We start from the raw sequence: 17,689 nt of genomic DNA on the forward strand, positions 1-17,689 counted from the left end.
AGAGAACATCAGTATTTTCACTTACAACTGGGTTTCATATACACTCATCAATTGCACATTAATTATACTTTATTATATTACATTATACTAGATTATTATTATTATTATTATTATTATTATTATTATTATTATTATTATTATTATTATTAGGCTGTGTTATTATAAAACTCATACTATAAATTTGAGAGTTTTAACAATAAATAAACCCCCCCATAAGCTTTAATAATGTGCTGTACTACATTTTGCTATATCACATAATCCTTATAGTTATAACAGATGATCATGTTGTGTATTACATTTATAACGAATAATGGCTGATATGAATAATTATACATTATAATATTTATGAATAATTTAAAAATCACACTATTTAAATGTAATCAAATAAATTCAGATGTAAAACACTATTAACTTTGATTTTAGACTCACAAATATGCAAAAGTCATTCTAGGGCTCTGGATGTTTTTTATTACATATAAAAAAAATAAATAGGAAATATTAAAAAAAAAAAATTAGATTTTTGAGAAATAATAAAATAAGAAATTGAGTAAATTAATGATAATGTGATTGTATATGAGTTCATTGATTATAATTATAAATAAATAAATGATTGACATTTTTGTTTACCTATAGACATTATTTATTTATTTACTTGAGATAATTAGTTTTGAATAATTAAAAAAAACAAACATTATTTTAGGTGAAAAAAAAACATGTACATTTGTTCATTCGATTAAAATAAATAATTTGTATTTTTATTTGCTATTTTTATTTTGCCAAATTAAAAACAGAAAGTTAGATCTTTTGCAGACTTGTGTTTTTCTAACACCATCAACCCAGCCATTAGGGGGGCACAAGCCAGTGTACTCTTAGTGCCGGTCCCAAGCCCGGGTAAATGGGGAGGGTTGCGTTAGGAAGGGCATCCAGCGTAAAACATGTGCCAAATCAAATATGTGGATCACAAATGAGAATTTCATACCGGATCGGTCGAGGCCCGGGTTAACAACGACCGCCACAGGTATCGTTAGCCGACAGGGTACCGGTGGAAATTGGGCTACTGTTGGCCGAAGGAGGAGAAGGAGAGGAGGAAGACGTCTACAGAGACGGCGGGAAAAGGAGCAGTGTAGGAGAGTAGAGGTTCGGGTTGGTACTTTAAATGTTGGTACTATGACGGGTAAAGGGAGAGAGGTAGCTGATATGATGGAGAGGAGAAAGGTAGATATGCTGTGTGTTCAGGAGACCAAGTGGAAAGGGAGTAAGGCCAGGAACATTGGAGGTGGGTTCAAACTGTTTTATCATGGTGTGGATGGAAAGAGAAATGGTGTAGGGGTGATTCTGAAGGAAGAGTACAGTAAGAGTGTAGTGGAGGTGAAGAGAGTTTCTGATAGGGTGATGATCGTGAAGGTGGAGGTTGAAGGGATGATGATAAATGTCATCAGTGCCTATGCTCCACAAGTTGGCTGTGAGATGGAGGAGAAGGAAAGATTCTGGAGTGAATTAGATGAAGTGGTAGATGGTGTACCTAGGAAAGAACGATTGGTGATTGGGGCAGACTTTAATGGGCATGTAGGTGAAGGGAACAGAGGTGATGAGGAGGTGATGGGTAGGTATGGTTTCAAGGAGAGGAATGTGGAAGGGCAGATGGTGGTAGATTTTGCTAAAAGGATGGAAATGGCAGTGGTGAACACGTATTTTAAGAAGATGGAGGATCATAGGGTGACGTATAAGAGTGGAGGAAGGTGCACACAGGTGGATTATGTTCTGTGTAGGAGATGCAACGTGAAGGAGATTGGAGACTGTAAGGTGTTGGCGGGGGACAGTGTAGCTAGACAGCATCGGATGGTGGTCTGTAGGATGGTTTTGGAGGCGAAGAAGAAGAGGAGGAAAGTAAGGATTGAAAGAAGAATAAGATGGTGGAAACTGAAGGAGGAAGAGTGTAGTGTGAGGTTCAGGGAAGAGGTCAGACAGGGGCTTGGTGGTGGTGAAGAGGTGCTGGATGATTGGGCAACTACTGCAGGAGCGATGAGGGAGGCAGCTAGAAAAGTACTTGGTGTGACATCTGGAAATAGAAAGCAAGACAAGGAGACGTGGTGGTGGAATGAGGAAGTGCAGGAGAGCATTAGGGGAAAGAGGTTGGCAAAACAGAAGTGGGATCGACAGAGTGATGAGAAAAGTAGGCAGGAGTACAAGGAGATGCGGCAGCAGGTAAAAAGGGATGTGGCGAAAGCCAAGGAAAAGGCATATGAGGAGCTGTATAAGAGGTTGGACACTAAGGAAGGAGAAAAGGATTTGTACCGATTGGCCAGGCAGAGGGACCGAGCTGGGAAGGATGTACTGCAAGTTAGAGCAATAAAGGATGGAGAGGGAAATGTGTTGACTAATGAGGAGAGTGTGTTGAGAAGATGGAGGGAGTATTTTGAGCAGCTGATGAATGAGGAAAATCAGAGAGAGAGAAGGTTGGAGGATGTGGAGTTGGTGAAGCAGGATGTAGATAGGATTAGTAAGGAGGAAGTGAGAGCAGCGATTAAGAGGATGAAGAATGGAAAGTCGGTTGGACCAGATGACATACCAGTAGAAGCGTGGAGATGTTTAGGAGAGATGGCAGTGGAGTTTTTAACCAGATTGTTTAACAGGATTCTGGAAGGGGAGAGGATGCCTGAGGAATGGAGAAGGAGTGTGCTGGTACCAATCTTTAAGCATAAGGGAGATGTGCAGACCTGCAGTAACTACAGGGGAATTAAGTTGATCAGTCACACCATGAAGTTATGGGAAAGAGTAGTGGAAGCCAGGCTGAGAGAAGAGGTGACCATCTGTGAGCAACAGTATGGTTTCATGCCGAGGAAGAGCACCACAGATGCCTTATTTGCTTTGAGGATGTTGATGGAGAAGTATAGAGAAGGACAGAAGGAGCTGCATTGTGTATTTGTGGATTTAGAGAAAGCGTACGACAGGGTGCCGAGAGAGGAGTTGTGGTATTGTATGAGGAAGTCAGATGTGTCAGAGAAGTATGTGAGGGTGGTGCAGGACATGTATGAGGACAGTGTGACGGCAGTGAAGTGTGCAGTAGGTACGACAGACTGGTTCAGGGTGAAGGTTGGACTGCATCAAGGATCGGCCCTGAGCCCTTTCCTGTTTGCAGTGGTGATGGACAGGTTGACGGACGAGGTCAGACAGGAGTCTCCCTGGACTATGATGTTTGCAGATGATATTGTGATTTGTGGTGGGAGTAGGGAGCAGGTTGAGAAGAGCCTGGAGAGGTGGAGATATGCGGTGGAGAGAAGGGGAATGAAAGTCAGTAGGAGTAAGACAGAGTACATGTGTGTGAATGAGAGGGAGGGCAGTGGAGTGATGCGGTTGCAGGGAGAAGAGGTGGAGAAGGTGGAGGAGTTCAGGTACCTGGGGTCAACAGTGCAAAGTAATGGAGAGTGTGTTAGAGAAGTAAAGAAAAGAATGCAGGCAGGGTGGAGTGGGTGGAGAAGAGTGACAGGAGTGATTTGTGATAGTATGGTATCTGCAAGAATGAAAGGGAAAGTTTATAGGACTGTGGTGAGACCTGCGATGTTGTATGGATTAGAGACAGTGGCATTGAGTAAAAGACAGGAGATGGAGCTGGAGGTAGCAGAGCTGAAGATGTTAAGGTGTTCGTTGGGAGTGACGAGGATGGACAAGATTAGAAATGAGTTTATTAGAGGGACAGCACATGTAGGATGTTTTGGTGACAAGGTGAGGGAGGCGAGATTGAGATGGTTTGGACATGTGCAGAGAAGGGACACGAATTATATTGGTAGAAAAATGCTGAAGATGGAGCCACCAGGTAGGAGGAAAAGAGGAAGGCCAAGGAGGAGGTTCATGGATGTGGTGAGGGAAGACATGCAGGTAGTTGGTGTGAAAGAGGCAGATGTAGAGGACAGGGTGGTATAGAGACGGATGATCCGCTGTGGCGACCCCTAATGGGAGCAGCCGAAAGAAGAAGAAGAAGAAGAAGTTTTTCTAACACCATCATGACATCCAGTCGTTTCTATTTTTGCTCGAGTGAAGAATTTCTTCCACTGCTGCCGGGACACGGCAGGAGAATCTTCATACAGGGGGATCTGTTTAACCTCTTTATGGTTATGTTTTTTATTTGCAGTTAAAATCAAAGCGTTAAAGTTCACAAAAACTTTTTAGAACGTTTTAGAACACCATCTTTACATCAATTCGCCTTTTAAATGCGTTTCCAGATGTGTTTAAAAGGCTCGAGGGATTTTTAAGAACATCATCTCCCCCTATTTTTCCGGAGTGAATGGTAGAGTCCGGTAGAGATCGGATGTTCCTCTAAGCAGTTTCATTGCGGCGGGGTTGGAGGGGTAACGGGCAGGAGGGCTGCTTCTGTCCGGATTTATTTTTCGTGTGCGTCTATTTTTACGGATATTTCATACAACAAGCAAAATTTCCTGAAGGAGGAAGACTTCTTGTTAGGTTATCCGGTGATAAATCTGGGTTTGCGGTAGTGTAAGAAGGCTGGAAGAGGAGCTTTTGTTTGGTGGCTGAGGTTTTTTTTCTTTTGGGATTGACTGATGGAATGACGGAGTGTGCAGAGGAAGAGCAACGATCTTAAACACACACACACACACACACACACACACACACACAGAGAAAATGGAGAACAAAGATCTGGAGCTGAGCTTTGAGGAGAAGCTGACCCTGAATGAGAAAGGTGAGTGTGTATGTATAAGATAAAGAAATAAATTAATGCCCCCAGAATCGTCACTTCCGTTTGCATTTCATTGTATTCCATGCTTTAAAGTCATGACATGTCTGAGGTTTTCTCCAGCTCGGGGATAAACTCTGTGTGCTGATATGGTGGATAAGTAACAGGAGCACATGAGGATTCTGAGACACACCCTGAGTTACTGACTTATTGTGTGTTAGAGGTTATTGTGTTTATTTTACAGCCGTGATAAACAAGATACTCTCTCTCTCTATCTCTCTCTCTCTCTCTCTCACTCTCTCTCTCTATCCCCCCCCCCCACACACACACACACACACACACACACACACTGGGTCTCACAGCTTTACATTCCCCTATTCATGTACATGTGCCCTAAGTGATAAGATCTACCTTAATCATCTTCTCCATTTTCTTCTTCTTGTATTTTGTTCTCGATTATAATTTACAGTTTGTTTATATCACGGGCCCAACCAATAAGTGGTAGGAGGGCCCTCTTTAACTTCTTTTTCTTTTTTTTCTTCTCCTCCCCTTTTCATCATCCTCTTGTTCATATACTTTTTCTTCTCTACTTCTTGAGTGTTAGGAAGTCTTTAATTTTTTGACTGTCATGTTTGAAGTACTGAGCGGTAGGAACTCTTCTACTTCTTCAAAGTGGTTAAAAAGATCAACATTTTTTTTTAACACAACAACAAAAACAGCAGAAAACACAGTAACAACAAAAGTAACAGAAACAGTAACAGCAGAAAACAATGTAACAGTAACAACTGAAATTACAGTAACAACAGTTACAACCAAAGTAACAGAAACAGTAACAGCAGAAGCAGCAACAGCAGAAACCAATGTAACAGTAACAACAGTACCAGTAACAGTAGAAACAGTAACAGCAGAAGCCAATGTAGCAGTAACAACAGTAGCAGTAACAACAAAAGTAACAGAAACAGCAGTAACAGCAGAAACAGTAACAGTAGGAACAGTAACAGTAGAAACAGTAACAGCAGAACCCACAGTAACAGCAGAAACAGTAACAGCAGAACCCACAGTAACAGCAGAAACAGTAACAGCAGAACCCACAGTAACAGCAGAACCCAGAGTAACAGCACAGTAACAGCAGAAACAGTAACAGCAGAACCCACAGTAACAGTAGAAACAGTAACAGCAGAACCCACAGTAACAGCAGAACCCACAGTAACAGCAGAAACAGTAACAGCAGAACCCACAGTAACAGCAGAACCCAATGTAACAGCAGAACCCACAGTAACAGCACAGTAACAGCAGAAACAGTAACAGCAGAACCCACAGTAACAGTAGAAACAGTAACAGCAGAACCCACAGTAACAGCAGAAACAGTAACAGCAGAACCCACAGTAACAGCAGAACCCAATGTAACAGCAGAACCCACAGTAACAGCACAGTAACAGCAGAAACAGTAACAGCAGAACCCACAGTAACAGTAGAAACAGTAACAGCAGAACCCACAGTAACAGCAGAAACAGTAACAGCAGAACCCAGAGTAACAGCACAGTAACAGCAGAAACAGTAACAGCAGAACCCACAGTAACAGCAGAAACAGTAACAGCAGAACCCACAGTAACAGCAGAACCCACAGTAACAGCAGAAACAGTAACAGCAGAACCCACAGTAACAGCAGAACCCAATGTAACAGCAGAACCCACAGTAACAGCACAGTAACAGCAGAAACAGTAACAGCAGAACCCACAGTAACAGTAGAAACAGTAACAGCAGAACCCACAGTAACAGCAGAACCCAATGTAACAGCAGAAACAGTAACAGTAGAAACAGTAACAGCAGAAACAGTAACAGTAGAAACAGTAACAGCAGAAACAGTAACAGCAGAACCCACAGTAACAGCAGAAACAGTAACAGCAGAACCCACAGTAACAGCAGAAACAGTAACAGCAGAACCCACAGTAACAGCAGAACCCAATGTAACAGCAGAACCCACAGTAACAGCACAGTAACAGCAGAAACAGTAACAGCAGAACCCACAGTAACAGCAGAAACAGTAACAGCAGAACCCACAGTAACAGCAGAAACAGTAACAGCAGAACCCACAGTAACAGCAGAACCCAATGTAACAGCAGAACCCACAGTAACAGCACAGTAACAGCAGAAACAGTAACAGCAGAACCCACAGTAACAGTAGAAACAGTAACAGCAGAACCCACAGTAACAGCAGAACCCAATGTAACAGCAGAAACAGTAACAGTAGAAACAGTAACAGCAGAACCCACAGTAACAGCAGAAACAGTAACAGCAGAACCCACAGTAACAGCAGAAACAGTAACAGCAGAACCCAATGTAACAGCAGAAACAGTAACAGTAGAAACAGTAACAGCAGAACCCACAGTAACAGCAGAAACAGTAACAGCAGAACCCACAGTAACAGCAGAAACAGTAACAGCAGAACCCACAGTAACAGCAGAACCCACCGTAACAGTAACAGAAATCCACATGAGCTGTTTATTATCACATAAATAAGTAGAACAGCAGTGGACAAGTTTAATATGTTCTATATTTTAATAAAATATAAATTTCTGCATAAATGTTGTACTGTTACACATATACTGGTATATTACACATTTAAGAGAGTCTCTGGTACATGTTTTGGTCCTGATTATAGTATACATGTAGATGAGCTGCTGAGTTTCCCCTGGTGTATATTATTATTATTATTAGCTCACACTGCTGCGTCGTCTGTTATAATGATAATAATAACTGTTATTTTGGAGAAGGACCAGCATACCGAGCACAGGCTGTAATTTAAAACGTGTTGCGGCCGAATCCACGGTCGAGGAAAATCTTTTGGGAAAGAGTCGTGAGAACAGGTTTGGACATTGACGTGGGGACCGAGGTCACAGGTTAGCGGGACGACGTTTTTGGAGGATGCTGACGTTGCGTAATCTCGAAGGTGCTCTACGTCCTGGCGCTAGAAATCGTGGCCTCGTTCGGACCTTCTTCAGGCAGGATGTCTGGAAAATCATCACAGCATGTGTTTGTTGAAGGAGCGTGTGACGCGATCAGCGCAAACTCGGAGTATTCGCTAGGATACGCTGCCCGAGGGGAGACGTGAAGAATAGACGTGTCTCTTTTCTTCTCTCTCACACACACACACGCACACACACACACACACACAGAGGACAAAAACACATTCCTTCTTCATGACTCTGCCAGAAGCAGACCTGCTCCCTCACAAAAGGGTCGTATGATCGTGTTACACCATGAGTTTTATTTTATAATTGGTGATATTATTATTATTACTATGATATAAGCCTGTCTTACATGCTTATGACCGCTTATAACACCACTACGCTATTTGATGCAATGTTTTTGAATCGTCATATTACGCACACAATCATCGTACTGTCATTTTAACGAGTATAACGATAAGAATCCGCACTGATATCTGTATAAAAAATTATTTATTTATTGTGTCTCTAAAAGTGTTCGGACACCAGACTTTTTCCACCATTTTCTTCTCCAATCGTTTTTTTGGATGCTTTAGCATGAAATTTTCCCTTCACTTGAACTCGGAGACCCGAAAGCTGTTTCAGCATGACAGTGTGGCTGTGCACAAATCCAACTCCAGGAAGATCTGCTTTGCATTGGTTGGAGTGGAAGATCTTGTGGGATGAATGCGAACGCTGAATTGCACCCCAGGCTTCCTCACCACACCTACCTGACTTTACTAACACCCTTGTGACCGAATGAATCTCCACAAAAATCTAGCAGAACATCTTCCCAAAAGAGTGGAGCTCATTATAAGAGTAAGTGTGGAACAGGATGTTCATCAAGAGGCAAATACCAACATCTTCGAAATCTTATTGGCTGGGAGTCCACAAACTTTTGGCCATATGGTGTATTTGAAACCAAAAAAACAACAAACGTGGATGACGTGTCGAAGTCAGGAACAAGATGAGACTTCATCATAAATATCTCTCTTTTCGTTTGTTTCCGCAAATTAACAGAGTTCATTAATAAAGAAAAGGTGTACTGTAAAGCTGTCCAGCAGAGCGTTTTGGTTTAGTCACTTAAAGCTCCTGGGGGAACGCCGCTCGCCTTTTGTGGCTTCAGAAGAAGAGTTGGTGAATTTCTGCGGAACAGATGTGTTTGTTATTCCAGGATTCTCAGGCATGTGCACTTCCCAAAGGACCGGCGTGATGTTAGCAAAGATAGACTAGCAGGGAATTTCCACACTGCGTCTGTGTGTGCGTGTGTGTGTGTGTGTGTGTGTCTGTGTATCTGCACGTGTGTCTGTGTGTGTGTCTGTGTGTGTGTGTCTGTGTGTGTGTGTGTGTGTGTGTATGTGTGTGTGTGTGTGTGTGTGTGTGTGTCTCATCCTAATAATCTCGTACACCTTTAAGTACTCTGTCATCAGTGGCTTTGTGTGTTTGTGTTTGTGAGACACGTCCAAGATTGGACTTGTTCAAAGAGATACCTTTCTCTCTCTCTCTCTCTCTCTCTCTCTCTCTCTCTCTCTCTCTCTCTCTCTCTTATGCTGACTGTCTCTGCCTTTCTTTTTTCTCACTCTCTCTGTTTCTCTGTCTTTCTATCTGTCTCTCTCTTTCTCTCTCTCTCTCTCTCTCTCTCTCTCTCTCTCTCTCTCTCTCTCTCTCTCTCTCCCCTTCACTCTTGCTCTCTTTCCCTCTCTTTTATATCTCTTCCTCTCCATGATTAAATCTCTCACTTCTCAATCTTTCTCTTCCTCTCTTTTACTCTTTGACTGTCTTCCACCCTTCTCAGTCTCTTCCCCCCCCCCCCTCTTTTTTTGTCAGTTTTTTTTTCTATCTATGATTCTTCACCAGTCTCTTTGTAAAAAGAGCCTCATCCACTGAACACGTTCCGGCCTGCCGTCATGTACGTTATAGCAGCTATAAACAGTCGTCCCTTCACCCGCCTCTCTCTTTATTCTCTCTCTCGCTCTAAAAACAGAAGGCAGCAGATGACGTGAAAACGTTCTTCTCTCCTGAATGATATGAAGCACTGACCCTGGAGACTCAGAGAACAGAAACAGAAACGTCTCCTCACTGGATTCTTTACCGTGTCAGCGATTTCGCACAAACTCTTTTATTAAATCAGTGCTTCTGGTATAGGAATAAATCAACACCTTCTGACCAATCAGATTCCAGAACCAGGCAACGTTCTTCTCAGGAGAACCCACAGGAAGCAGGAGTCCATTTATATCACTCCGCCACGCCATCTTATAATGTGCTTCTCTTCCTTTTCTTTCTCCTCCTCGTTCTCCTTTTCTTCTCTTCCTTCTCCTTGTTCTTCTCCAGTTCTTCTCTTCCCTCTCCTCGTTCTCCTCTTCTTACTGCACTTCCTTTTCTTTTCTTTCTCCTTCTCGTTCCCCTCTTTTTCTCTTCCTCCTCTTAGTTCTCCTTCTCTTCCTTCTCCTCGTTCTCCTCTTTTTACTGCTCCTCCTTTTCTTTTATTTCCTCCTCCTCCTTCTTCTAATTTTTTACCCCTCCTCCTGTTTTTCTTCTTCTTCCTCCTCCTATTTCTCCTGTTCTTCCTCCTCTTCATTCTTCTCCTCCTTTTCCTACAATTTCTACTCCTCCTCTTGTTCATCTTCTTCCTCCTCTTCCTACTTATTCTTCTTTTCCTTTTCTTCCTCTTCCTCTCTCTACTTCTCCATTTTTCTCCTAATCGTCTTCTGTTGTTCCTTCTCTTACTCTTCCTTCTGTTTCTCCTCTTCATCCTCCTCCTCCACTTTCTGCTCAGTCCTCCTTCTCCTCTTCTTCTTCCTGCTTCTCCTCCTCCTCCCCCTCCTTCTCCTCCTCTTTCTCCTCCTCCTTCTTCGCACTCTCATATTTCCTGATGAAACATTTCCTGGCTGTGCTCTCAGACATCATGATCACTTAGAATTTGTGTCTCTGGGCCAAAGGTCCGACTCAGCACATTTATTATTTATTATTACTCTCTGCTGAGCTCCTCTATTCTGCAAAAGGTTAGGTGCAAAAGTTTGTACGCCCCTTAGGAAAGATACTTTCGTGCCAACACATTTGTTTGGTTTACACTTGGAGATACGTCGACGTTGTATTAGTAGCAAACCGTAAACCTGCTTGTAATATTTTATAGCTGAGAAACAGCTTTTAGATGATGTCTAATGTTGCATCAGATTCTGAGATGCACAATACGGCACGTTTGCTCACCATGCTTTTTTTCCAACATCTCATTCCACAATGAGTTCCCATTTGATGTTATAAGATGCTCCACTAGTTTTGTGGAGATTCATTGAAGCACAAGCGTGTTAGTAAAGTCAGATAGTGATGAAGGTGAGGTGAGGAGGTCTGAGGTGCAGTCAGTGTGAAAGATTTTTCCCAAAGGTGTTCAATAGTGTTGGAGCTCTATAGCAGGAGATCTTCCACACGTGATCTTCATGGCTTTGGCTTAGTGCACAGGGGCATTGTCATGCTGGAACAGGTTTATGTCTCCTAGTTCAAGTGAAAGTGTGTTCATTTAAATTTTTTGGCCACACCCCCTCCACTCACTCAAAGGATGTCATTGGCTCCGCCCACTGTGTGTGTGTGTGTGGGGGGGGGGGGGGGGGGTAAATCGATCTCTCTCAGGTTCTTTACTCAGCATGCGGAGTCACTGACAGCTGTAGCTTCGATGTTGTGTGTGTGTGTGTGTGTGTGTGTGTGTGTGTGTGTGTGTGTGAGAGAGAGAGAGAGAGAGAGAGAGAGAGAGAGAGAGAGAGAGAGAGCCCATCCTGCTCCTCCTCTCACCCTTTACACTCACACATCCAGACTGCTAATATTAGAGTCCCAGCTGAGCAAATGTAGCCAAGAATTCACACACACACACACACACACACACACACACACACACACACACACACACACACACACACACACACACACACACACACACAGAGTTCTAAAACTGCATTATAACATGTTCTTTATCATTATGTGGGCATCTTACATGCACACACACACTCATCACAAACACACATGGGTCAAAAAATAAGTCATGTTATAGCACACACACACACACACACACACACACACACACAAACACACACACACACACACACACACACACACACACACACACACACACACACACACACACTTGTGTATACTTCCTGTTCATCCTGTGACATCATCCTGCAGCCAGCTGTGGTCTAGATTTCAGAAAGTCTATAATGACGGAAACTGAAGTAGTTTCTTCGACTGGAAAACCCCACCCTCACCACACACACACACACACACACACACACACACACACACACACACACACACACACACACACACACACACACACACACACACACTCCTCTAGTGAAACACACTCCACAAACTTAGTCCTCTGGTGAACACACACACACACACACACACACACACACACACACACACACACGAATACACAGAGTGAAACAAAAACACACTAGTGAAATGTGCACATCACACACTTTTATACCACACACACACACACACACACACACACACACACACACACACACACACACACACACACACACCAAATCTGTTAATTTGTCTAGTTTTCTCTCTGCCTGTGATTTGTTTTTTCTCTGTCTGTCTCCATAACTGAGGCAATGCGATTCACATCTCAATACGATTTCCATTCAACACACAACACGAGTGAATGTGAAAAATACGTTGCTCTGCAATTCACTATGGTACAGAGTTCACTTTTATTTCTTTGCTTCAGACAGACAGCAAATAACTAATGTACTTAAGTGTCTTCTGACATCTAACCCATGTTTCCATCACAAACACGCCTTTTCAGCCAAAAAAAAAAAAAAAAAAAAGATGAATAAAACCAGAAGTTCCTTTCCTGTTGTGTCTGCCGGAAGTTACAGCTCTACCTCTGCCATGTTAATCTGTATTTTATGTGTCTCTTAGGACACGCCTCGGTCTCCATAGTGACGTGACACGTCTTATTCACAATCGATCTACATATAAATATTGGTCATTTTCTAAATAATAGAGTTAGAGCACATTTACTAATAATAATATATACATCAATTGGTTTTTACCAATGCAAATATGTTAAAATGAGAGTTATGAAGCTCCGCCCCCTTCGTGGTGTCACTAGATAATTTCCCTGTGAATAGAGCATCGAAATACGTTTTCATTAGGTTTATATTTAAATGCTGGAGGGAAGATAACTAATTTTACTGGATACATCCAGTGTGTGTGTGTGTGTGTGTGTGTGTGTGTGTGTGTGTGTGTGTGTGTGTGTGTGTGTGTGTGTGTGTGTGTGTGTGAGACCGTACAGGCTGTTTGGAGAAAACAGGCGTCCGGTTGCCATCTGCACCAGGGCATAACATACATGCCTGAGGCCTCACTGACCCAGATTCTTTACACACACACACACACACACACACACACACACACACACACACACACACACACACACACACACACACACACACACACACACACACTCCAAGCTGACCTACTTTAACCCCAACATTATGATTTGAACTCTCGTGTGTTGGCAAACACCAATAATCTGATATAATGCACTTTTTATGTCCACACACACACACACACACACACACACACACACACACACACACACACACACACTGCTAGTGTATATCAGTCAGTGGTGGACAGTAAAGAAGTAAATTTATTTCTTACTGTACTTAAGAAGCTTTTTAATGTTTCTAAAGTGTTTCCATTTGCAGAGACTTTTTTTGACTTTACTACAAAAATTTGACTTTTTACTCGACTATATTTAGTGAATTCAGTCGTAAATTTTTTATTTACGAGGATAAAAACATAACTGGTGAAACGCGGCGAGTCACCAATCAGGGTCGACATCAAGCAGAACATTTAGAGAGGAATAAATGATGAAGAAACTATAGACTCGAACTCACCACCACACACGTGACCTCATTTACACGTTTTATTAAATAAGTTGAAAAGAAGGTTTTGTGTTTATGATGATTGTAATAGAAATCAATCAGTGTTTGAGTCATTAATATCATTCTATTAATAGATCAGTGTGCTGAGAGTCACATTCGAGTCTTTACACATAAACTGAGGTGATTAAGTGAAGAGTCTTGTGATAAAAATGATAACAGGAACATTATAGTTATAATAAATCATAGTACTTTGGATACTTAAGTTCATTTAAAAGCAAAAAATTTTGTATTTTTACTCAAGTGAAAGTCTAAAGAGATTCTTTGACTTTTACTGGATTCACATTTCACTACATGGTGTCTGTACTTCATCCACCACTGATAATCTCCACTCTTCTGAGAAGATGTTCCACAAGATTTTGGAGTGTGCTTGTGGAAATATTTGTGCACCACTGTATTGTCGTGCAGCATCTCCAGCCATGTGTGGTTCTTCCCCGAAGTTGGAGGACATAATTGTATAGGATGTCTTTGGATTCAGGAGCATGAACTTTTCCTTTCACTTGAACTAGGAGACCCAAACCTGTTCCAGCATGACCGTGCCCCCTGAAGCCAGCTCCCTGAAGATCTGCTTCACATGGGTTGGACTGGAAGATCTTCTGCTGTAGAGCTTCAACCTTATTAAATTCCTTTGGGATGTGTGTGAACGCTGACTGCACCCCCAGGCCTCCTCACCTTACCTTTTGTTGCTGAATACATTTCCACAAATCTCCACAAATTCTAGTGGAACATCATCTCAGAAGAGTGGAGCGTATTATAACAGGAAATGGAGACTAAATGTGGAATGGGATGTTCAGAAAACACCATTTTCAGAGCCTTTTATGGCTGCTGGATGATCTCTGTCCCGTGGTTATTTTTACCTTCTAGTGCCATCTGCATGGTCTGAAACCTGACCACACCACCCAGGGCCTGTGTGTGTGTGTGTGTGTGTGTGTGTGTGTGTGTGTGTGTGTGTGTGTGAGAACACCTGACTCATGCACAAGTGCTGAGCTCACGACTGTATTAGCCCTCGCCTCACACAGCTGCAGGATAATTATACAGTAATAGCGCCTTAATTACAGGTAACAGAGTAAACACTACAGAGCAGCGTTATAACACCGGCTGGGCGATAAAATCCAAACATCATCATATCGCGATATTTTAGTACGTTTCTCTGATACCTTGTGTGTATCAGCTGATTGTGTGCTTCATGGCAGAAATATGGATGCGAAATAGACATTTGAAAAAAAATCAGCCTGTTTGTCAATCAAATTAACGTTTGATGTGTTTGTTTTTAATGTTCATTTTTTTTATAAATTTTTTTATTTGTTTTATAAATTAGAATTTTTTTTTTTGCATAGAACTTTAAAGGTACCACAAAAATACCCTGAAGTATACCAGATGTGATGGAGGTAGTGTGATGGAGGTAGTGTGATGGTATGATGGAGGTGGTGTGATGGTAATGGTTTGATGGAGGTAGTGTGATGGAGATGATGTCATGGAGGTGGTGTGATAGAGGTAGTGTGATGATGTGATGGAGATGGTGTGATAGTAATGGTGTGATGAAGGTAGTGTGATGGAGATGGTGTGATAGTGATATATAACCCCAATCTTATCGTCCCTACATTGGCTTCCTATTAAGTTTCGAATAGACTACAAACTACTGCTACTCACTTATAAAGCACTAAATGGTTTGGCTCCCATGTATCTATCCAGTCTCTTAACACGCTACAATCCGTCACACTCCCTGAGATCTCAAAACTCTGGGCTTCTAGTAGTTCCTAGAATAGCAAAGTCCACTAAAGGCGGTAGAGCATTTTCACATTTAGCTCCTAAACTCTGGAATAGTCTTCCTGACAGTGTTCGGGGTTCAGATACACTCTCCCAGTTTAAGTGCAGATTAAAAACATATCTTTTTAGCAAAGCCTACACATAACACACATCACACACATCACATCACAACCTTGTGCTCCAGAACATCTGATCACATGCACATTATCAACTTGTGCTGTTAATATCATGAACAGCAGCTACGCTAATTCCTCTCCACTGCTTCTCTTTCTCTCCCCATCCCGAGGCTTCCTGAGGTTTGGCCAGCTCCAGTCACGTCCCACCTCGTGAAGATTATGGACCTATGGATGATCATGGAGAAGTAGATGCCGAGTGTTTAAAGGCCCTGGCATGGAGAAGCTGATGCTGGATCTATGATGATCACAAATTGTTCTGTATTGTTGAAAGATTTATGACCAAACTTTTGATGTCACCCATATGAGGATGGGTTCCCCTTTGAGTCTGGTTCCTCTCAAGGTTTCTTCCTCATATCATCTAAGGGAGTTTTTCCTTGCCACTGTCGCCACGGCTGCTCATCAGGGACAAACGCACACCATTCACCTTCACTGTTGTTTTCTGTAAAGCTGCTTTGAGACAATGTCTGTTGTGAAAAGCGCTATACAAATAAACTTGACTTGACTTGACTTGATAGTGATGGTGTGATGGAGGTAGTGTGATGATGTGATGGAGATGGTCTGATAGTAATGGTGTGATGGAGGTAGTGTGATGGAGATGTTGTGATGGAGATGGTGTGATAGTGATGGTGTGATTGAGATGGTGTGATGGAGGTAGTGTGATGGAGATGGTGTGATAGTGATGGTGTGATGGAGATGGTGTGATGAAGGTAGTGTGATGGAGATGGTGTGATAGTGATGGTGTGATGGAGATGGTGTGATATTGATGGTGTGATGGAGGTAGTTTGATAAAGATGGTGTGATAGTGATGGTGTGATGAAGGTAGTGTGATGGAGATGGTGTGATAGTGATGGTGTGATGTTGATGGTGTGATGGAGGTAGTTTGATGGAGATGGTGTGATAGTGATGGTGTGATGAAGGTAGTGTGATGGAGATGGTGTGATAGTGATGGTGTGATGTTGATGGTGTGATGGAGGTAGTTTGATGGAGATGGTGTGATAGTGATGGTGATAATGTAATGGAGGTGTTTGAAAAAATGACTTGTCTGGTTGTTTGCTTTAAAAACAGCCTGCTGACTCGCTGTTTCCACATCCGTGTTCCAAAACTAGGCCTGTTTGTTTCTGGCAGCTCTGAAAGCTGTGTCCCAAATACTATCCAGCATTCTATATGAAATGTCATGCAGTTTGTTATGTCATACAGCAACCCGCTTTTAAAACAGTAGTATGCAGATTAGGATGAGACCCTGCGACCTAGACGTCTAGACACAAACTCTGAAACGTCTCTGTTATCACACCATCACCCAGACCTCCATTTTGTTACATGTCCTGATGTTCAGGTGATCGGATGATCTGTTTCAGCATGTTCTGTCTTCTGTTTTAACTTCCCCCTCTTTTTCTCCCCCTCTCTCTCTCTCTCTCTCTCTCTCTCTCTCTCTCTCTCTCTCTCTCTCTCTCTCCCTCTCCCTCTCTCTCTCTCTCTCCCTCTCCCTCTCTCTGTCATCTTTTGTCTTTTCCCCCAGCACCCAGTCATGCAGTTCACAAAACACACACACATTAATGAACTCCATCAACCAGCCCCTCTCTCTCTCTCTCTCTCTCTCTCTCTCTCTCTCTCTCTCTCTCTCTCTCTCTCTCTCTCTCTCTCTCTCCAGCGCTCTCTTTCAGTCTTTTTAATTCTTTCACTCCCTCTCTATCGTGGGCTTACAGCACGTCTTTCTCTCGCTGTATTTTTCTCTTTTACACTTTCTTTCCATTTCACATATCTTTCATTCTATCTGTTTCTTTTGTTAACAGCCTGACTAACTGTAACTCAGTATCAGTACTAAAAGAGCAGTGTCAGCACTAACATCCAGTGTCTGGACTTTAACTGGATGTTGGTGACTTGCTGCGTGTTCGTACCAGTTTAGATTTGATCCTTAGTAATAAAAAGGAACGACTGATTTCACAAAATAAAAGAAAGATATTTGATTTTGAAATGTAGTAAAAGTCTCTCCAAATAGAAATACTTCAGTAAAGTACAGACACAAATTATTTCTCTTGATGCTTCCTCTGATCCATTTAACTCCACACGGAGCACTGCGTTTCTCCACGGACCATTATTACTGACGCACCAGCCGCT

General features: G+C 42.3%; 1 protein-coding gene across 7 annotated transcripts in view; it reads left to right on the plus strand.

The window, feature by feature from the left end:
- The first annotated feature begins 4,325 nt into the window (after positions 1 to 4,325).
- Positions 4,326 to 17,689, plus strand: part of map7d1b (MAP7 domain containing 1b) — a 46,162-nt gene continuing 32,798 nt past the window's right edge. For 6 of the 7 annotated variants that reach the window (XR_014534441.1, XM_083547016.1, XM_083547020.1 and 3 more), the window contains exon 1: positions 4,327 to 4,696. Coding sequence is in view for 6 of the 7 variants with exons in the window: in XM_083547016.1 (XP_083403142.1) it covers positions 4,639 to 4,696 (58 nt within the window). In the remaining variant the exon portion in view is untranslated. Of the gene's footprint in view, positions 4,697 to 17,689 lie in introns of all 7 variants that reach the window. The other variant, XM_083547017.1, reaches the window with a different exon arrangement.

This window comes from Silurus aristotelis, assembly GCF_946808225.1.
Source record: "Silurus aristotelis genome assembly, chromosome: 7".
NCBI lineage: Eukaryota > Metazoa > Chordata > Actinopteri > Siluriformes > Siluridae > Silurus > Silurus aristotelis.